A 23,292-nucleotide genomic window follows, 5' to 3' on the forward strand; every position below is an offset into this window, starting at 1 on the left:
GGTGTCAGCAGATAGAAGCTGGTGAGAGATGCAAGGGAAAGGGCGAAGGGGCAGAACAAGAAAAATGCTTGGAGCCAGGAACCCCAGAAGAGCAGAAAAGGCAGGGCAAGGTGAAAAGCAGGACCATTTTTCTTTGCCCATTCCTGCCTGCTGAGAGCCAGTCCTGGAGGCACTGGCCCAAGTCTGCTGGTCATACGTGGCTGAGGTATAGCTTGCTGAGGCAGCAACGATGGTTTCTGTTGAATAAATCTGGAATCTTTTACTATAGGCAGCAGAAAAGGGAAAGTTGCATAAGCTTTGTGGCTGGGTTAGGAAATTTACAACGTTCCTGGGCTCAGGTTTGCACAAATTAAAATGCCTGACCCAGTGAAAGCTCTTTGATCAAGAGCAGCTAAGATCAGCATAAAGTGGCTTAAGTAAAGGGGCAGGACTGAAGAGCCACAGCAGATCCTTCTCACAGGGACGCAAAGACAGGAAACAGAAAGCAGAAAGGGAAATCAGATTGGAAAGTTTCTCACTCATCCCCTCCTCTGACACCCTCATGGGCCTTCACCTCCACTTCTCTCAAGTCTCAGTCCCTTCTGCAGATGGGTTTTCTCTGGGTACTTACGGCTCTGCCTACCAAGCTCCGCACTCAGCTTGCAGAAGGTTTTATCTGCCGTGACACAGTATCAGCTTTATGACATCATACCATCCAGATGACCTTCCCATTGTAGCAAACACCATCAAGTAACTCACCTCTCAATCTCAGATTCCCAGGAGAGAATGCATGGGGGCCCAGCTAGGGTAAGGTGTCAACTCCTGGACCCACAGCTGTGGAGGCAATAGGAAAGGGACACGTGGCACCAGGCATACAACTGCCCCTCCTAGGGGCCAGTGGTGGGGCAGATCCCCAAGAAAAGACATGCTCAGTTTGCTTTGTATTTTGTTTGGTGGTAGTATGTGTGCGTGTGTAGCAGGTATGTGTATGTGTGTGTGTGTGTTTTACTTTCTTGAAGAAGAACATACTCCAAACGTGAGGCTTCCTTAAAATGCTTAACATACAGCACTTGTATTTATTCTCCGTAGTTAATCTCCCCTTGTAGTGATTTTCAGTGACTTTCAAACATTTTTGACCCCAAGCCAGGGTAAAAACTAAGACTACACATATATTATATATGAAAGTACATGAAACAAATATTCCACAAAACACCACGTGACATACTCTGATCTTTTTCTACTCTATTATAGTTCATCTTTAATGCTCTTCCAACCTCCTAAACTGATTTAATACCCACTAAGTGATGACCTACATTGAAAAACCCTACTATTACCTCTATTGTCCTATAATTTTATCATTTAAAAGATAATGTTATACTTTTGACATTATACTCAAAATAGAAGAAAATTCCCCAATCTTTTCCCAATAATACCCGAACCCCACAATATTTTGCCACTCTTAAAAGATGAACCAAGTTGACCAGAGATGTCTCATGCTTAAGGACATCAACACAAAACAGAGGTAGATACAGTTGACACAAACGTCCCTGATCTCTTTTATTAGATAGACTGTGTCCATCACACTAAAAAGGCACATTTGAAATGAAAATTACCCAAGGCACATGTACAAATTTGAGTTTTTCCCATAACTGTGTTCTTGAATCAGCCACACGACACCCGTTCTCATTCTGTTTAGCACCCAACAGAGACACGGACCCTTGTGTTAGCTGATCCAGCTGAGAAGCCCCATTCACTGTCTCTGTACAAAGCTGACCCTCCCCCACAGGGTTGGAACCAGTTCCTTTGGACTCACTAGCCTTGTTCCAAAAGGGAAAGCTCTGCTGGTGATGCGTGTCCCTTTGGGGAATTTCTAAGGCTAATTACTAAGGTAAATTACTTGGTTCAGCAATGCTGATCAAATGAGGTTATTGGGTTGAGGAAGTGTATAGAGTGGAATACTTTTTGGAGGACAGAGAGGTGGTAGAATGAGGCCTGTCAGTAGAGGAAACCAGGGAGGTAAAAGAAGAGGATGGGAAAATCGATTTCCACCTCCAGCTCCACGACCTGGTGTGTCTCCCACATGTGGTACAACATGACGAGAATTGCCGAAATTCCTGCCTGTCCCACAGCACAGCCTGAGATAGCAGGACACTGGTCTGGAGTCAGAATTCCTGGGTCCGAGCCCAGCTCTGTTCCTTATACCCCTGAGCCTCAGTTGTGCCCTCTGTAAAATGGAGCATGTAACAATAAAACCAGGCTCACAGGCTTACTGTGAAGATTCAAATAAAACAAATAGCCCGTGAGAAGTGCTCAGCCGAGCACTTGCCACATACCAATCAACAGACATATGTTCAGGGCAGTTGTTACCACCCACCAACTCCCCAGCTGGCCTGCCAGGGGGTCTGAAACTCACAAGAAGAGTTCTGTCTTTGAATGAAGCCATTTCCCATTAGTCTCTCAAAATTCACTTCAGACATAGTAAACCTGCTCCAGGACCCTATTGGACTCCTCTTCTCCTCTATAATTGCGCGGTTCCTTCCTCTTCTTCCTCAAAACCTGTGCCCACTTCCAGGCTTTCTCCCCCACTAAACTTGAGATCCATCAATGCAGAGAATGGAACGTATTCATCTCACTAAGCCCTTTGTGGAGCCCAGTGCTCAAGTCGTGCTAGCAGAAGTGAATTCCGCACAATAATCGAGTAGTCTACTGACCGAGTGGGACATGTAAGTCTCAGGGCACACAATCCCTGTCTGCCCAGTGGTTCTGGGAAGTTCAAGGCCTGTCTGAGAACCCAGAGCCTCTAGGAAGTGGGAATGACATAAAAAGAGTCCCCCTTACATGACTCCTCTTCCTTCCCAAAGGTTCCTGGGGCTAGCTTTGCAGGGAGGGCCTGGATGAGGCACAGTTATCTCTATCACTATAAAATAAGAATTTAGCGAGATAAGATACTGCCAAGGTATATCACTGTACTTCATACCTTGTGAAGTAGGTCTTAGCAGTGGGGAATCAACCACCATTCTGAAATCACGAAACAAACTGTCCACAAGTACATGATCTCCCACTAGCATCCTTCACCAGGCCCCTGCTTTCTGGGAACCTACCTTTTCGCATGCTTTGGGTTAAGAATGAAAAGGCAATTTTCCTGTTTGCCTAAAAAGAATGCTATTAGTGCAATAATACTACCTTATACATTTATACAATCCATATGAAAGGCAAATGAAAACATACTTTGCTAATCCCTAGTGAGTGAAAGATTAACTGGTACAACTTCCTCCAGGTTATCCTCTTAAGTAATAAGGAAGACACAGACTGAAGCTAGTAACCAACACTCACAGGCCATAACTTCTTACATTTATTTTCTTGAGGCAATTACCATCAGGATCATCGGCCTGGTGTCAGCAAAGAAAGGAAGCCATAAAGAAACTGGGGCCCAGGCAGTGGGGACAGCGGGTTTCTAGAAGGTGACATAGAAAGGTTTGGAGGAAGACTCACCTAGGTCCTAGCCTTGGCTTGACCACTGCCCATCAGTGTGACCTAAACAAGTTGTTGCATAACCTCTGTCAGTCTCACTTTCCTCACTGTAAAATGGACATAATAATACCTGCATCATCAGACTGGAATGAGGGTAATTAACTAAAATGCTTGGCATTCTCTCTGTAATTCATTTTCGAAAGACAAACTCCATTGGAATACTTAAAGTAAACAGACAATTCACAAAAATAAATAAGTGAGCCTACATCAAACTAAAAAGCTTGTGCATAGCAAAGGAAATTATCAAAAAATAAAAAGGCAACCTATGGAACAGGAGAAAATATTTGTAAATCATTTATCGGATAAGGGGTTAACATGCAAAATATACAAACAACCCACATAACTCAAAAACAAAATGATGAACAATCTAAAAAGGGACAGAGGATCTGAATAGACATTTTCCCAAAGAAGACATACAAATGGCCAATAGGTACACGAAAAGATGTTCAACATCACTAATCATGAGGGAAATGCAAATCAAAATCACAATAAGCTATCACTTCACATCTGTTAGAATGGGTATCATCGAAAAAAGAAGGAGAGAGATAAGTGTTGGCAAGGATGTGGAAAAAAGAGAACCCTTGTGCACTGTTGGTGGGAACGTAAATTGGTGCGGCCACCATGGAAAACAGTATGGAGGTTCCTCAAAAAGTCAAAAATAAAACAACCATATGATCCAGCCATCCTACTTCTGGGTATATGTCAAAAGGAAATGAAAACAGAATATCAAAGAGATAACTGCTCTCTCATGTTCACAGCATTATTCACAGTAGCCAAGATACAGAAACTGTCTAACAACAAATGAATCAGTAAAGAAGATGTGGTATATATATACAATGGAATACTATTCACCCATGAGAAAGAAGAAAATCTTGCCATTTGCAACAATATGGATGGACCTTGAGGGCATTATGCTAAGTGACATAAGCCAGACAGAGAAAGACAAATACTGCGTGGTGTCACTTATATATGGAATCTTTAGGAAAAAAAAGTCAAACTCACAGAAAAAGAGCAGAAAAGTGGTTACCAGGGGCTAGGGAGGTGGAGGAAATAAGGAGAGTTGGTAAAAGAGTACAAATTTTCAGCTATAAGATGAAGAAGTTCTAAGGATCTAATGTTAAACATAGTGAGCACAGTCAATAACACTATACTGTATAATTGTAGTTTGCTAAGAGAGTAGAACTCAAATGTTCTCACCAAAAAAGAAAAAAGAAAAGAAAAGATATCAGATTGGTGGTTACTAGAGGGGAATGGGGGAGGCTAGAGGGCAAGAGGGGTGACAGGACATATGTGTACGATGATGGACGATGAACCTGATGTAGTCTACACAGAAATCAAAATATAAGATGTACGCCTGTAATTTATATGTTATAAACTAATGTTACCTCAATTAAAAAAATAAGAAAACAACAACAAAAAAGAAAGGATAAATATGCGTGTTGACGGACATGTTAATTAACTAGATAGTGGGAATCCTTTCACAGTGTATACATATATCAAATCACCATGATGTACACTTTAAATATCTTACAACTTTATATGTCGATTATACCATAATGAAGCTCAAAAAAAGAGAAAAAAATACCCAATCATTTTTCATTTTTTGTTCTCTTGTTCTCTTTCTCTCTGGGCCATCACCCTGAAACATAAAACTTTCTGGGGCAGAATTTGAACTTGTGAGTGGCCAAATCTTAACTTCCTTTAAGGATTTGCATGCTATACCTCTGCTGAATGCTGCTTAACATCATGACATTTTTTTCCCACTGCACCAAAAAACCGAAGTTAACGGCCCAATAAGCAAATGACCACTATTTCAGAAAAATGGGCTTGGATAACATGAGAAAAGTAGAGAGGGGTCTTTCTGAGGCTCTTGGAATAGAACCAGCACCAGAATCTCTTAGGAGAGCATCCGTCCATCAGTCACAAAATGTGTTACTTGTCAGGCCAGGGTTGGAGAATTTTTCTTCTTTAAAATTACAGGTGATATTTTATCTCTGGCAGAGGGAGGGAGGCCACTTGATATTCAAGGGAAAATCAACAACTATGAACACGTACAAGTTTCAAAAATGAGTCACCGGTTACCATGGTAATGCAAATATTACCTAACAACTCACTGGGCTGGAAGTAACCAAGATGATGCTAAATACGTTACTATAAAAAATGGAAATGGGCTCTATTTGCTCTACTTAGGACTATTTGTAAGGAACTAGATGGTCCTAACAGCAGACTCAAGGCAGCCCAGGTCCGCCCCTGCAGACCGAGGATTCGAGGGCCCTCTCCTATACTGTGCTTGTGGAGTTCTGTGTCACATGTACACGCAGCTGTGCCCAGTACCAGCTGCAGGAGGAAGAGCAATGACATTTTATTTACAAACAAAGGGCTATGATTGGGAAGACAGGTCTTCTCATTCCCTAGACTCTTAATAAAAGAATAATACTCTTCCTGCCCACTGAAGAGAGACAGACCAGATGACAGACTTAGGTGGCAGTCCCTTTTGAAATCAACCTGTCCTCAGGCAAAACAACATTTCCCAGAAAATTACTATGATGCCCAATAAAATAATAATTTTCCCACTGTTCTGAGGAGTTTGAATTTTCTGAGTATAAATTAATTTTGATTAGAACAAAAGCATAAACATTATATGAACTTTTAAATTGTTCCAAGAATCAGCCTCACACAAACACACTCTTAAGTCAAACTTGGTGCAAAATTCTCTTCCCAGTGCACAGTGCCCAGTACACACGGGTCCTGTGTCTCCTGAAAAGTGGTCCCAGAGCAGTGCTCTCCCAAGTGGTCCCTGGCTATCCTGCAATGGAACTGCCTGGAGGGTTCTTAAAATGCAAAATCCCATGCCACAGCCAAGGCCTCTCATTCTGAGTCTCTGGGATTGGGATCGAAAATCTACATTTTTAAAAGCTTCTCCCTGCAAGGCATGCTTACATTGTCTAGTCTGAGAATCCTGTGCTTGGTAATTGCCCAGAACTGAGGGTTCCTGAAAATGATGACAGAAGACACAACAGTCACCAGGGGACACAAGCCAATACTGATTACTCAAAGGCAGGGCTATTTGTGACTCAGTGGCTTTTGGACCACAACCCAGGGTGAAAAACCAGCACAATATACATGTATTATATATGTTTGTGTATGACACAAATATTTCACAAACAACATAGGTGATGTACTTTGATCTATTCTATCCACTATATTTCAATTTTTAATGCTGCTGCAACCAATTAAATTGATTTCACTCCCCACTAATTGTTGATGTTTGAAAAACCCTATTATAATTTGTATTGTCTTATAATTTTATCACTTATTATTTTCACACCTTCCCGCATTATACCCCAAATAGTAGAAAATCATCGACCTTTTCCAATAATACTCCAAAAGTCACAATATTTTAGTTACCTTTAAAGGACAGTCTTCTGTTTAAGGATATCAACAGAAAACATTTAACTGGTAACACTTAACTTTTATTTATTTAGATCCTCTTTCTCTCACAAAGAAGAGCATGCAGATTACACAAATGCAGTATAAAATTAATGAAAAATATTATGAACATGAAGCAAGGGGAAAATAAAGACAGGAAACTAAATGCTGGTGAAATGAATCAAAGGAACTAGTAAAATTAATAAACACAACACAGGCCAGGAAATCCAGACCACTTGTTAACTCTCAGGTTTCTGACAATCAGTGTAAAGAGGAAAACACGTTCAGTTATGAAAATTCCACTGTCCATATGGGAAGAACAAAGCAATTTCTGAGAAGCATTTCCAGGCCTTGGGCTATCCTCCCTCCAGTCTGGACTGAATGCTGCCGCACACTCCTCAGAGCAGAATGAGCAGTCACAGTGGGAACTGGACCCTTGTTACTGCCTCCACATTCCACCACCACTTGGTTCACAGGAAACTTACGGTCACTCTAGAGACTGCTGATTGGGACGAACAAAGCCTGGAGCCCAAGGTTACCCAATTCTCCCTCCTCCCAGAGCACTTTGTATTCACTTCTGTCCAGCACTGACCACCTTGTTGTGATGGAAACTGTTCACAAGGCTCTCCCTTCCCTCCCTGCCAACCCCACAAAGTTATAAGTTCCATGAGAACAATACAGGCTCCTATGCATTTCAGTGAACTCTCCCTGCAACTGAGCAGAATGCTAAACTCTTCCAGAAATTTCCAAAAGGAAAAGTGATAGAAAAACAAAGACCCGGACTCAATTCTTGATTCCATCGTTTACTACCCCTGAGATAGTAGCCAAGCCATCTGACTTTTATGATTCAGTTTCTCATCTGTTACCCAAAGCCAATACTGTTTACATCACAGGTTAATCTTGAGGAAGAAATCAACAAACAGATGTGCCTTCCTGGCCCAGTTTCTGGCACACAGTAGGTACTCAGTAAATGTTAGTTTTCCCTTCCTCTATCAGAGATCTCTAAGACATTAATTTTACTTGCTGCCAGAGCCACTATAGTCTTCACAATTTCTTCCTTCTCCTCCAAACTCACTAAAGAATAAAAATCATTCAAGAAGAAAGCAGGGCTCCCAGGAGCCATAGAACACTGAGTGCCTGCCCAATGCCACCTTTGAAAAGGTTTCTTGTCATTGTTTCAATTACTTTAAGCAGGGCTTAGAGGTTGTTCTGAAAAAAAAAAAAAAGTCTGAGAAAGGAGAGCTAGATTAAGTCATTAAGTATCAAATAAACGCTTTAACCAAACAATGAGATAGAGAGATAATTAGTATATTCGCTGTTAGAAGGCAAACACAGTTGCTAAAACAGGATGCAGAAATATATTTGGTCTTCACTCTTGAATGGGCTAAATATTGCCTTGTTCATATTAAAGTAGCTGCTGTTGGCTTGGCAGACTCTATTTTCATGGATGGTAGAGTCACCAAATTTACACCAGCATGTTGTCCTGAACAGAGGAAACATCAGTTATGCTTTAACTTTCTGAAATATAAGTGTCCCAAATTGAATAATGGGGTTGACCTACCTTTTCCGTAATATAGAAGTTTGAACTGTCAGCGTGCTGCAGTGCAAAGCATTCATGGTTGGCAAGCGACCACCTTAAAAAGGGAAGCATAAAGTGATCAGAAAAACAAAAGTGGTCATTTTCTCTTTCTATAGGTTGATAGAGTTAGACGAATTAAACATCCTATGATTGGAATTGGGCCAGTACCCAACATACCCCATAATGCAGTCCCTAAAACAAAATGACATTGGCCCACCTTTCATCACCTTGAGACCAATTCATACGTGGACCATCTAGGTCTTATTCCAAGCCTACCGCTCACCTTTAAGCATTTCATCTTCATGGCTGTGGGGGTGAGGGGGGTATTTAAAGATAAAGTTACATTCCTTCCTATTTTGAAGGAGTGGAGCAGAGAGAGGAAAACAAAGGAAATGAATGCAATTTAAATTTCTGATAATTGTTACATTTCAATTGTCTCTGTATTTTCCAATCCCCACTCAATATGCTTGCTGCATATTGGAACATTCCAATTAATTATCCCAGGTCTTAAATAAATTCAGGTAATATTCTATTTACAGTTCTGCTTTAAAAGCAAAAAACCCTCATGCAGCCTCCATATATGCTTTTCCTTTGCGTTGTTGGAACAACCAAAGAGAAGAGAAGCAAAGCCACATCACTGTGAAGTTCCACGGGGCAGCACAACCACCCGCTGACTTGTCTTTTAAATTATTGTATCTTCCATGGGGACCTGAGTGGTCCTCTCAGTTTATACCAGATGAAGTGTGCATTTAACCTCAGGAACTTTAGACTGCTCCCCGCTGAGGAGGATGAAGGAACCACACCTTTTCAAAATAAATAAAACCAACCCCAGTGTGCACATACCAGCCATTTCACAGTTTCTACTCTTTGAGGAACAACAGTCACTTTTTGGTGGAAAAAGGCATGTAAATCTTACATAGTAAATTTGCTGTCTTTGAGCAGGTCAAGTAGTGACTTACGAATAACACTTTCCACTCACAAAGGAAAATTGTCTTGGCCTCTGTGGACTGGATGAATCCCGAGTAACACTTACCCATCACAGACTTCCTTTATTATTGCAGACAGTGGTTTTTTCTGCAAAATAGCAAAAAAAGGAAATACTTTCTGTTAGTTTCATTTCATCATTTAAAAAAAAGAAGCAGCAGCAGCTTAGTAAAAGATATCTAACCAAGCAGAATTTACATTTTCTATTCTTAGTTGTTGTCATTGAGTCTGTTGTTTTTCTCAGGGTAATAATCTACCAGCCATTGCCACCAAACATATTAATGATTTATTACCCTCGTGGTCCTCTTTTCTATACTTAACATTATTAGTTTAACAAAATATACACATATTTAACTTAGCCACATTAAAATCAGGGTGAAAACACAGCTTTGTTCAAAGATCTCATAGACAATGAGAGCCTGCAAGGTCAAATGATAAGAATTCCTCAGGAGTAGTACATGCATGAATCAGGCAACCAGCAGTTTCATTTTATGCAAACAAGCCTGGATTTGTGATATTTTTGTGAGAACACGTGGCAAAGAGAAAATGAGAGATTGCGAAATTGTTCCTGCAAAGTGCACAGAATACTTCCCCAACCGTGGCCCTGACAAATGCCAGTCACACAGCAGATTAAGCTAGACACACTCAAGTAATGGGACTATGACACCATGTGCCCTGGTGTCAACTGGCGACTGACTACAGCTGTGTGCTAGGCCTAACAGCCACAGCTGTGCTCTGCCTGCCTCCAGATAGAAGGAATGCAGTGAAGAGACACACGCGGAACTTGCCCAGAGATGTCAAAATTCTTTCTGCTTTGGATGCAAACAGACCCTGTCTGTCTCCCGGGGTGAGTGGTAGTGTGTCAACCAAAAGAACAAATCACAGACGAGAAACAAATGGGAAAGTGAAATCAAAGAAATATAACACATGGTCCTGGATTCTCAGATACAACCATAAAAAAGCCATCTACATAAACAAGTTCTACCCCTGTTCCTCTGAAGGGCAATGTGGTATGGAGAAAGGAATTCTGAATCAAGCAGAACCAGTTCAAATTCTAGCTCTGTCAATTTGTCTGCAGCGTGACTTAACAATTGCTTAAATTTGCTGAACCTCAACTAGTTTATCTGTAAAATGGACATAGGGCCTACCCACATCTCAGGGCTGTTATAACAATTAAATTAAATTAAACAACAATTAATACGAAGGGCAAAAGACTCAAAAAAGGGTTAGGGCTCCAGTTTCCTTACCGTCTCATGTCACCAGAAGAGCTCCATTTCCTCCTTGCATCCTTGCCCTTGGACATGATGCTACTATGTCTATGCTCTTGGTGAACGCTGAACACTGTTTATAGTCCTTTCTAAGGGCCTCTAGCCCCTACTAAAAGCTCCAACCAGGTCCTCAGTGTTCTTCCAATGAACTCCCTCCCCCTGGAGCCTCTATGACAGTCCACCACCAGGTGCTCAAAAGAATGTCTGCCTACAACTATAAGTGCAGTGGGGAGAAGGGGGACCCAGACTTGTTGAGGAGTGGACGGTGGAGTATCCCTGACCGCCTCAGTTGGTCTCCTCCAGCACAAGATTAGAAATGGAGATTGGGTTCTAGTTACATGTTACGCAAGTCCTAGGCCTTTGCAAGAACTTGTCCCTTGTTTATGGCTTTAGCTATGAGTTGAGGGGCAAATGTCTTCTCACAACCAAATGACAAAGGAACTTTGGGAACAAAATGTTTCCCACAAGATGAGGATTTTGCACTTCCAGCTGCCAGAGACCTCTCTAGGCTATCAGTATTTCATGAAGAACTATCAGTCTCCTAAACCTCTAATCTTTCTACTTGCACCCTCAAAACTGAAATATAAATAAAAGGACTGGATTTCAGCCTTAAATTACATTGAAACAACAGATCAGGCCAAGAAAGTATTGCTAGTGAGGTAGGAGAAGCCATCTAAAACAACAGCTCGCCGAATTAGACTTCTTATTGAGGTATCCTAGCGGAATTTCTTGGATTTTTAACTCAGGTTCATAGATTGAGAATCAAATTTGAAAAGACAGAGGTCTATGGAGTACTATTGTATCTAGAACATTTTGAAGTTGGATATATGAAAGGAATAAAGACCACAGAGAAACAAAGTTTAGAGATTTCATAGAGAAAGATTAAAGAAAAACTCTATACCACAGAGGAAAAGGAGTCACAGTTAACCGAACATAGTGCACCCATAATGTAGCCTCAACAATTAAAATCAATGTTATGTAAGGACAAGACTTGTCCCACAGTCCACCTCCTACACCTGTCCCCTCCATTCTTCTATCTCTTCCAATGAAACGTTCGCCCCTACCACCCAAACCTAATTCCAATGACCTTTCACAGTTCTCATCTTCCTTCATCCATCCACCTTATTTGACACTGTTACTATCATCTTCTTTTTGAAATCCTCTTTCTAGAGCTTCTATGAAATTTCCTTCATTCTCCTACAGTTATAACCAATAACCCTTCATAAAATCCAAGAGATCCTTCATTGTTTCTCTTTTACCTCTAGCTTCCTAACTCTACATTTCTATTCTTATCTCTTCTGCTTTCACTTAATTGGTCAGTTCCTCATTCACTTCAACTGCCCTAAGTCTATAGTTCTGGTCCCAAACACTCTTCTGCAAATCTCTGAGAGTTCATTAGATATAGCATTTATCCTCTCCTTCAGGCATTTTATTAAATATATAAGCAAAAAAACATCCCTCTCACCATTCCCTACCCATCAATCTACCCCAACAAAAGCACACACCCCAAAGCTCCCCCAACCTCACCATGACTTCTCTTTCTTGTTTATGACCCCACTACTGCCCAAGGGCATCAATAACCTTTATTCTTTCACTTTCTAGGTCTCATTCATTACAAGGTTATGTAGCATTTTCCTCTGTGACCTTCACATCATGACTTCTCATCTCCTACCCATTCTTCTAAAATCCTGACACTCCTCATTCCAACTCCTGCTATGGGATGAACCTTCCCCCAATCCCATCACCCTTAATTCTACTTCCCAGCCCCAGCACCTTTCCTGAGTACGAGCTCATCATTAGTAACTGCTCGCCACAAATTTTCAACCAAATGCTCCACTGGTATATTAAACTCAACTTCCTATCTTCCATTAATTCCTACACTTGACTTGCCTACTTTTGGCAGTTCTTCTATGTATATTTCTAAAGAAATTACCCTTGCTTTCTGCTTTTATGTACCCTTTTCTGTGATATACACATTTATAAGACACTGAGTCTTATCATTACTTCCTCCACAACATCTCTCCTCTTTATCCTTTCCAGACCTTACTACCACCTTTGTTAAAGCAGGATCCCATCACCAGATCCTTGCAAATAAGTCTCCACATCTCTAGTTTCTTCCTCTCCAATCTCCACATTAACTATAATTAGATAAAATTAGACTTTCCCACAAACTCTGCTCATGTCACTCTTTTGCTCCAGTATCCTCCAGAGATCTCCAATGACCACCATCTATATAGTATAAATCCCTTAGCTTGTCATCCAAGGCCTTCCACAATCTCAAGCAATCGAACTTTCTACTAATGCTGTACATGCTACCATGCTTCTGGATTATTTGGTAATTCACAAAACAAATCCCACCTCTATATTTTCACCTTTTGCCATTTCTTGAAACCTTCCTTTCCTTCTTTCTACCAGCTCTAACCATGAACTCTTACCTACCATTAATATCCATGTCAAAGCCACCTCCTCTAAGCAGATGTCCCAGATCTCCCCAGACAGACAGAACTCACTCCCTCTCCATACTCAGCACATTAAATGAATCACTCTTAAGGACTTTGTATATCTCTTATCTTCTTATCCCTGGAGAACAAAGCATCTTAATTCATCTTTGTAACCTTCTCCACTCCTCAGTAGTAGTTATCACAGTGTATTGGTACAAATAGGATCTAAGAGGAGATTCAATACGTTTCTGTTAAATGGAAAATCCACACATTGACTAACTTTGCTTTAACAAACAAAAAAAGGCTTGACTATAAAGCAAACTATTTTGAAGGGTAGCCTGGATTAATCAGCACAAGCCCCATTTCCTACCATGTAAACCGCTGCTGGGTGGCTGTAAGCAGCTGCTGGCTATAAGCTGTTAGATGTGAAGGCTGCCACTATTCCCCATACAGACTACTCTCAAAGGAGTTATGTGACTCATGGCTTGGAAGAGCACTGAGCGAGCCAGCTGACAAAGAGTGTAATTCAACAGATGATAAAACAGATAGCAATCAAATCACTGCCACCATTTGTTACCAAGGCCACACAGGTGAGCAGAACTACTCTCACAAACAGGGACTGAACAAGAGAGCCCAAGCAGAAAACACTAGTCTGGGATCATGACTTTTCTCACTTCCTAGATAAAGCCCTCAGCTTGACGTAAGTTCCTTGCCTGACTTAAATTCCAAGCTAAATGCTGGCCCTGCCTATGCTTTAGTTAACATTTGCCCAGGTTAGATAAGATGTTTCTGTCTACCTGCCCAGTTCTCTAACACTTGGAGTAGGGTGACAAGGGCAATACTTTGATAGATTTCTGTAGACCCGCTGAATGATTCGCCTTTCAATTCATTGAGAGAAAAGCCCAGGAGAAAAGAAAATTTGTTCAAAATGGATGAAAACTGATTCTTCTCCCTGTAACTCTATAAACCCTAAAAGAACTAAAAACAAAATTCTATACTTTATTTTAATATATCTGAATGTAGAGGCAGAAATTTTTTAACTCCTGAGTGTATTTTCATAGCGCATAAACAATTGTACTAAATTCCTTAAGCTTTTTGTTTTGAAGGTCAAAACTACGTTCTCGGACCCAGCAGTGAGCTGCGATGAGAAGAGCAGGAAGGTTTTTAAGGATAACTGGAGGGTTAAATAGTTTCCAGATTTCTACATGCAGGGGATCAAGGATTATGTGCACGATGGCCCCCAGACCATACTCTTTTCCCCATTGCTTTTAGAAACAGTGAAGTCATCTTGCAGCATATGAAAGTATTTCTTCACTTTATATTATTCTGGGAAAATTTAATGTTGGCAGAAATACTTTTATTTGTCAAAGGAAGTATGCATTTCCATATGAATTTGATTGGCAAAGTACCATGTGTCAACAATTACATTCAAGGAGTTGCTTTTTTTGTTGTTTTGAGGGATTTACTCTTTCCTTTTCATTTTAAATCTTATTCTCCAAGAGAATTCTTTTGTTTAACTTAATTTACCAAAGACAGTTAAGTCCAGAAAGCAAATTTCCTATACAAAATGATTTATCTACTTTTCATAAAATCAGCTAGATCCCGGAGAACCGCCAAGTTCTCCAGCAATTCCCTTTGAATAGACGTCTCTGGCAGTGTTCTCTTCTCTCTCTATTCCTTAAAGTGGGTGTTGGTCCTTTGCTTTCCTTTCTCGACTCTCTTCCTTGGCTTTAATGACATGTCAGTATCACGAATTCCTGAATCCATGCCTCCCACTCTGACCGTCTTCTAAGGTCCAGTCCTGCATTTCCAATAACCCAGTGTGCAGATCCACGTGGACGTCCTGCCACCCCCTCAAGCTTAACACTTCATCTTCTTCCTTACTAAAACAGATCCTCCTCTTGCCTCGCTTTTCTCTCTTAAAAAAACAACGACTGTCCCATCCAAAGCACATGGTTCCTTTAAGGCATCAGAGAACCTGAACAAGAAACATGCTTGGGAGTCCCCAGTTGTTTATTTAGGAGGTGGCAGAGTCCAGCCCACCTTGAGGCGCCTTCCCTGGAGACAGCCCAGCTGTCCTCGCTCATCACTGCCCCCTCCCTGACATGCCTCTGAGGAGCGCAGTTCCTATTCAACCACCTGTTCCTGTCTGTTGGTGAAGGCACCTGGCTTGGGGACTTTATGCAGCCCAAATGCTCACCTTGGAGCTCTCAAGTCTATTGCCCATATTTCTGCCTTGACACTGGCCTATGGAGGCTGCCGGCCGCCCACCGATGTGGCCACATGCCTGTTAGTAACTATGGATGGCGGACAGCAGTTCCTGCCTCCAACATCCACTTCTCAGGGCCATGTCTATCCTAAAATGGGCAGCACCAGAAAAGAAAGTCAGCTTTATTGAAAGCTTCTTCATTTCAGATGTTTTTAGCAACAAGGGAAAAAAATGCTTATGAGATGCCATTTAGTGAATGGACACCAGAAAAGCATTGAGAATGCCGAATTGTTATTAACTACACATCTTCCCTGGACCGTGAGCTCTTGAACAACTTTAGAAAATGACTTCCTGGGATTGAACCCTGACTTCTGCAGTTCCTGGTTGTATAACCTTAGGCTTATTACTCCTCCTCTCAATGCTTCCGTTTTCTCTTCTGAAACAATAAAAGCAGTATCTCACACACTGTAGTGTTGTGAAGATTAATTGAGATGACATATGTAAAACCCTTGAAATAGCACCTGGTACATAATAAGGCATTGGATAAATGTTGCCTATGAATAGGTTCCTTCATTTATTATATCCCATTTAGACACTTTGCAGGTACTTTATTTAAAAGTTAGTTAAGGGCCAGCCCCAGTGACCTAGTGGTAAAGTTTGGCACACTCAGCTTTGGTGGCCCAGGTTCAGTTCCTGGGTGCGGACCTACACCACTTGTAAGTTAGTGGCCATGCTGTGGTGGCAGCTCACATAAAAAAGGAAAAAAAGAGGAAGACTGGCAATGGACGTTAGCTGAGGGAAAATCTTCCTCAGCAAGAACAAAAAAAAATTAGTTAAAAAAATTAAATATATAAATGAATGGATATCCAATTCCTCTTCCCTCCTTGAGTGACTCCAGCCCTCAGTGCCATCTTTGGCACTCATCTCATCCTGTGCTTCATTCTTTGGCTCATTTTCATTTCTTTTGCCACCTAGATTTCACTTGCTTTGGAGACAGAGACCACCTCTGAGACACCTCTGTCACCTCCCAAGTTAGTGGCTACTGGGCCCCCACAAGGCATGAAATGACTACTGTTTGATTAAGAACACATCTTTTTTCAGACTTTTAGCTTTTTTCCCTTTCTTCTGGTCCCTTTCCAACTGCCACTGAAGCTGAGGCAGGAGCTAAAGATGGAACACAGCAAGAGCAAGACAGAAGCAATCCCCAAGCACCACCATGCATCTTACAGCCCTTTAATTGAAAAACTATTTTCCACAAAAACTTGGGTCCTAGACTATTAAAAAGCCTTTCTCCAGTTTTAAAAGAATGTGACACATGCTTTCTTCTGACACTTTGAGGCGGTACAGCACAGCACTTGGGATTTGACTTTGCTTTTATAGCTAGAAATTCACTGAACATATTCTGCACAGCAGTTGCGAGTAATGTTGGCCCAGAAAGAAAATGTCCAAATGTCAGGCCACCTCTGACAAGGGATACGCCTGTTGCCTACGACTCAGCCTACTTACGACTTTCAGAAACTTTCATGTACGGTAACCCAGCTAGCTCCAGGAGGTGCCTTCTGACATTGTGTCAATGACACTAGTCATTTTAGAACAGCTTTATTCTTCCTCCAATGAGCCCTGTGATGACTCTCCATGCTTCGGAGCCATCTACCTTTCATATGGAGGAATCGGATGCGTCCCGAGAGCTGTGTTCGCCTACTCTGTTTTCCAAATAAAAGTCTAAATAATGGAAAGATAATGACAAAATCACACTTTCCTGAGGCAAATTTAGCAGGGTCTTGGAAAGCAAGGATTTGGCAACAGTTCCAATGTAAATCACTGACAGAAGATTCCAGTAATTGTCAGCAGTGACAGAGGGACTCACAACTACATCTTCAAAGTAGTAAAACCGTGTATGACATTAATTTTAAAAATTGAAAGATGACAGGCCATGCCACTCTTTCCTTGACAAATGATGATTCATTTCAAAAATGGTGTACTAAAAATGCTTTGTTTCAAGATTCATGAAACTAATTAAATATTAGATTTTAGCATGATAAAGTGCAATCTTTCTGTCATAAAAATTACTAGACTATGTAAATGAGCAAAGACATAAATAATTAGCACTCAGGTATTAGTGGGTTTAAAGACAAGTAGAAACACCCGTCTCTTTGAGGTATTCTGATATACTTCTACTCAGTAGAAACTTCTACTCAGTAGAAACTACTCATACGTCAATTGGAGAGGAAACTGCAATTTTAGAAAATGACAAAAATATGGAGATGAGCAATGCAAAAATAAAGCACTACTCATATCAATTTTCTCTTGTGATTCTCCCTCCTAGTCCCTGACTGTTTTACACTGTCCCAGTATCAATGTTGCTATAAATATAAGGAACAAAATTTTCTCCCAAAATTTCAATATCTTGGGCAGCAACAATAACCAATTTCCTAGTTCCTATATCCCTCTCAACCTTCCTGAATATCAGTCTTTTCCAAAAAGTACTCCCAGAGGACTCTAGACTGGCTGGCACACCCTTACTTTACTCCACCACACCCTTGCAATCAAGTGTCCTCTTTTATGTGGAAATGAGTGATTCACGCTGTGAATCAATTCAGTCTTATGCACTGCCTCTCTTCACACATATGAAATAGTCTACTTATTTAGGTCAAGTTCATGTGTGGAAGGTTAACTGTATTTATGCACATGGTTTAAAAATAAAAAGTCAGACAGGCTCAGTAGGATAAAAAGAAATGACTGTCAACTTTGATGGATAGGGCATTGTAGATATAAGAAAGCCAGATAAGCTCTGAAGGCAAAGCAGGGTTCAGGTTCAATTTAAACAGCAGATTATGAAGATTTATCAACTGCAAAGAAACTGAGATTGAATATAAGACAGCAGTCAAAAGACTACTGAGAGGAACTGGTGGCAAAGGCAGTATTATGAAGTGAGTTGCCTTTTTTAATTTAACTTTTTTAACCCCTTTTACTTTTTGTCTCTCTTCACCACATAGTTGGTTTACTTATTTGTGAGTACGTGCACTAATGCCACACCCTTTCTTCTTGAGTGGAAATGGATGTGCCAAGACATCTGTCAACAAGTAGTGGAGGGACGTGGGCTTCCAAGTCTCAAATATACATCCCATGAATGTGATGATGGCAACCTAAGGCTGAAACACAGTCTTCAAGAGTAGTAAAACTGGCTCTTCTGGAAGAGTCTGGAATATTAAACAATGGCCACAACCTCACGCACTTTCCAAAACTCCCCTATCTTTGAAGTATCATTCATGCAGACTTTCATTATCTATCATCACTTGGCCAGCCCTTCTGATAATGACAATAATATTAATAGCTACTATTTACTGAATGACTCCAATACGTCCCCTAACAGATGATATTACTAAGTCTATTTTACAAGTGAGAAAACTGTATGAGGATCTTGAGATGTTAAGTAGCTTGCTCAAAGCCTCATGGTATATGGGACACAGGCAGAATTTGAATTCAGACTTGTATAATTTCAGAGCCCTTGCTCTTTAACTCCATCCTAAATCTGGAGTCCTGGCAATAATGAACAGCAAAGCCCAAGTACTCAGAGCTAACATCTGAGGGGAAAGGCTCTGGAATTCCGGGTATCTTGGTTCCTGGCACATAGTGAGTTCTTGATAAATGTGTTTAAGGCACCATGTTTTAGCACTAACATGAGAATAGTAGATGATCCTGCCTCTTGCATTATCCACATAAATTATGATGAAATCCTAAGTTAGCACTGAAACTTTTGATACCCAGTGGAAGAACTCTATCTGCTTGAGCTCCCTTCTTACTTTTGATGGTCAAATCAATTATTCCAGCCCTGACTTTTCTGTAGTTCACCTTCTGTCTTGGGACATTTTAACTTGAACGTGTATCCTCCCATAACTTCAAACTCAAATCATACCCCAAAACTCTTTCCCAACTTTCAACTTTTACTCATCTTTTCTAGTCTGACAGAAAATAAGCTTGCAATGAATATTCTATCTCCCCTATCCTTCATATTGCTGTTTGTTCTTCAGTCCTGCTAAGTCAGCCACAGAAGTGAACCTCTAAACCTTCTTCTTTATTCTGTCTGTGGGTAAACAGAAGCAATTAAAAATAGATGCTATTTGGATCACTTAGGGCACTTTTGGTTGAAGGTATAATAAACACAGCAGCATGGCTAAATGGATGTTCATGTTGCATATGGAGGAGTTGCCAACATCATACGCATGGATGAGAGAGAGAGGCTACTAGAAGCAAAAAAAGTCTCAGTCCTACAGAAAACTCTTGACAATTTCAACTCATCATGAGTTTTAAGCAGAAAAATGGCATAATCAAGCATGCATTTTCTAATGATAGTGATTACACTGGAGGCCAAGAGAACAGTTAGGTGGGGAGATTGGTCAGTGTATCAAAATTCAAAGGAAAGCTGAAAGGAAGTCCAACCATATAGATACTTGCCTTATTTTCCTATACCCATTTCTAAGGTTTCCATGAAGAACCTGAGTCTACCTGAGTACTCCTTCACTAGTGTTTTCCATCTTGGTAGCCCACCACCATTTGCCCAGTTGTTCATACAAGAAATCTTGGAATCATCTTTAATGTTTCACTCTCCCTTACCCAACTACATATGATCAATACTTGATTTCCTGTCAATTTAATCTTCTCAGATGTCTTGATGAGACATATGTCTCACTTCTTCCTCCCCTGTCACTATCCTAGGCCACAGCATGATCACTTCTTGCCTGGGCTACTGCAAGAGATGTCTAACTAATCTCTATTACTTCATTTTATCTCTCACAAAACAATTCTCAAACTGTGACCTTCTAAAAGTACAAATCATATCATGTCACTCCCCTGCTTAGAAATCTTCTCTTTTCTCATATATCTTAGACTGAATATTAAGTCTATATGGCTCATCATGGCAGAGTCTCTACTCATCCAACCAGACAAATCCAGAGGTCTTGTTCTCTCCTACTGTGGAATTTCTCTTTAATTCCAGAGAGGTAAGATATTAGCCAGGATCTCCTCAAATACTGCCTCTCCACCATTCATTCCATTCTTTATTAGCAGGATTGCCCATTAGACATAGGTTGGGACCTCTTAACGTATCCATTCAATACAACTTCACACTTGTATTTTTCATTCCTTTATCTTTTGGGCTGTGTTCTTGAGGAATTCCTCATTTTCATCCTCCCAGTTACCGATTCTGTCTTTAGCCAAATCCCCTCTAGAGTTACTTTGTCTGTGTGTCTTATTGGTTTTGCTTTTCTGTTGTAGTTTTTTGTTTTACATTTTACTTACTATATGTATATTTTTCATTTCTAAGCTTTCAAGTCGGTTCTTTCTTATATCCATCTGTTCTCAATTTATATCCAACTACTTTGTGTTCACAATCCCCTGTTTGTGTAGATATTAGTCTCTCTCTTTTCAAGTTCTCCCTTTCAGGATATCTGACACACAGTTTTAAGTCCTCCCTTGCTCTCTAGGTTCCTTCACACTGACCAGACGCAATAAGGCCAGCTAGAGCAGCAGCAGATGTGATAAACAGGGACCAGGTGCAGGTAAGTTTTCTGAGGTAACTGATTGGATAGAAAACCTGAGGGAGAGACAAGAGTCTAGGAAGACACATAGTTTCAGCTTCAGCAAACTAGGTGTATGTTCACATCTGTCACCAAGAAAAGGAAAACACAAAGAGAAGCAAAACTGTTCAGGCTGGGGGTGGAAGGAACAATGAGGAGTGTTTCGAACATATTGAGTTTGAAGTGCAAGGGACATCTAGATGGGCAAGGTAATAGGAAGATAGGTAGTTGTTTATAGGGGTCAAGAGGTCAAGAAAGAAATGACAGCCAGAAATTAGGAGCACCTTATGATCATGAGGCTGATAAACCCAAAAAGATGGCCATAAACTTGTCCAGAATAATGATCCATCTATAATCATTTTGAAAATTGATCTAGCTTATCTCAAAGGCACTTGGTTGTGTTTTGACTGTGGATGGCTTTGACAGAAGGACAAAAACAGTTCTTCCTAAGGTCAATTGATAAAATGTAATGATATATTTGGAATGCATGGTGGGAGCAAGGGAAGGGATGCTCCTCTCAGCAGGGCTCTCCCTTTCATAATTACATTTAATTGTCTGCATCATTAGAAAAAGTACAAACATCACCTATTTCCTTTGCTCAACATTCATTATGAGTTTGCCACATACCAGGTCCAATGCTAGGCATTAGGAACATACTTGGCCTTTGCAGAACATCACACAAGTAAGTGGAGCCATATAGGATGTCACAAGTGCATATAACAAGGACCTTCATCTCGTCGAGAAGTCAAAAAAGACCCTCTCTAAGGAGCTTACATTTTATCTGCGATGGAGAACGAACAGAAGTTAGATAGAGAAATGTGGGAGGTAATTTCCAGTTAAGAGAAAATCACACCTGTAAAGGTTCTGAGGAGTGTGCATTCACAAAAGGAAAAAAAGTCACTTATTATGAGAACCCAGATAGAGGGACTGGAGGGAAGCCACAATGACCCCAAGCAAGGCTGGTGATGTAGGCAAGGGCTGGGGATAGCAGAACATTAGTAACCACAGCAAGGAAGTCTGGATTTTATTCTAAGTGCAATGGGAGAGCCACTCAAGAATGCTAAGCCAGGGAGAATGCCCTGGAGAGGAGGTAAGAGTAGTGGTGAGGAGGCCAGCTGTGATGCTACTGAAATCACCTGGTGGAGGTAAGCTGGAGCAGTGGCAGTGAGGATGGAGATAAGGTGAAGAGAATCAAGAACTATCTGGGAGGCAAACTCTACAGGACTTGCTATTTGAGGGGCTGTGGGAGATGAGGGGGAGGTTGTCAAGAATGATGATGGTGCCATTGACGTAGAGGACTTATAATTACATTTAATGGAAATCTAGAAAAAAGAAATTGAAAAGCATATATTTGATTTCCTTAAGGCTGCTCTCATTTCCTCAGAGTTCTGGGCACACTGCACAGATCAATATAACCCAGAGATAAGGTACAAGCTGTCTTTCTCTAGAACAAGATATCTTTTTGTGGGAACCCAGAGTCCTTCTTATTACTGAAACCTACATATTTATATATCCCACCACAACTTGCCAGTTGACCTAACAGGAAAACGAAGTACAAAATGTGACATGCACAAAAGGTTCTAGAAATGTGAGATGTCTTAGTCACCAACTCTCAAGAAAACAGAGTTAATGAAAGTCTCTGTCCTGAGTTGCCCAATCTGCCTTTCATGACAGAGTTGGGGAAAGGAAGTAGAATGGAAGAGAATACTACGGCCATCTGCCTAGAAAGCAAAGAAAAATCTGCAGCTCATTTTCTGAAGGAAAAGCAGAACGCTAGAGTTCATTCTTGCTCAATTAAACTGGCTTTTGTTTGAGGGAAGAAATATGTTTGCTGTCTTTCTTTTCCAAAGCATGGCAAACTCTAATATTTTAGGAGGTTATATAGACTCTACCACAATGGAAAGAGAGCTAAAACCAGAAAGAGAAGTACACAGTCACTTTATATTAAAGGAGGTTGAAGAAATAGCTGTTACAATACCAAATCCAACAGTTGCAAAAATCAGATGAGGGATGACTATTCTGGTCCCAATATTATTCTAACATGTTACAACAGCACAAAAAGCAATAGTGCAACATCACACAGGCTTTATCACACCTTTCTTAAGTGGAACAAAAGGAGCTCTTAAGCTTGTACTTAAGTAAGTTTGTACTCTGTGAAGTAAGCAGAGGTGAAGAAGTCTTAGGACCATTTTACTGATGGAGGCATTGAGGCACTCACTGAAATTTACTGTGGGAGCCAGAGGTCTTGTCAGCAGATGGAGTCAGAAATTTAAAGGGTCTCACACCAATGATTTCC

At 40.7% G+C, this 23,292-nt stretch overlaps 1 protein-coding gene and 1 long non-coding RNA gene across 24 annotated transcripts in view; one reads left to right on the forward strand and one right to left on the reverse strand.

Moving 5' to 3' along the window:
* The window catches only part of ELMO1 (engulfment and cell motility 1), a 523,658-nt gene that overhangs the window by 400,652 nt on the left and 99,714 nt on the right, over positions 1 to 23,292 (reverse strand). For 16 of the 23 annotated variants that reach the window (XM_008536086.2, XM_070616266.1, XM_070616275.1 and 13 more), the window contains 2 exons: positions 9,552 to 9,592; positions 8,501 to 8,573 (listed from right to left, as the gene is read on the reverse strand). In XM_008536086.2, the coding sequence (XP_008534308.1) occupies positions 8,501 to 8,573; positions 9,552 to 9,592 (114 nt within the window). Of the gene's footprint in view, positions 1 to 8,500; positions 8,574 to 9,497; positions 9,593 to 23,292 lie in introns of all 23 variants that reach the window. The other 7 variants (XM_070616284.1, XM_070616285.1, XM_070616282.1 and 4 more) reach the window with 1 other exon arrangement.
* On the forward strand, positions 707 to 22,819 carry LOC139082878 (uncharacterized). Its single transcript, XR_011539216.1, has 3 exons — positions 707 to 786; positions 20,904 to 20,978; positions 22,671 to 22,819. It is a non-coding gene; the product is annotated as an uncharacterized lncRNA (long non-coding RNA).

This window comes from Equus przewalskii, chromosome 4, assembly GCF_037783145.1.
Source record: "Equus przewalskii isolate Varuska chromosome 4, EquPr2, whole genome shotgun sequence".
Lineage (NCBI taxonomy): Eukaryota > Metazoa > Chordata > Mammalia > Perissodactyla > Equidae > Equus > Equus przewalskii.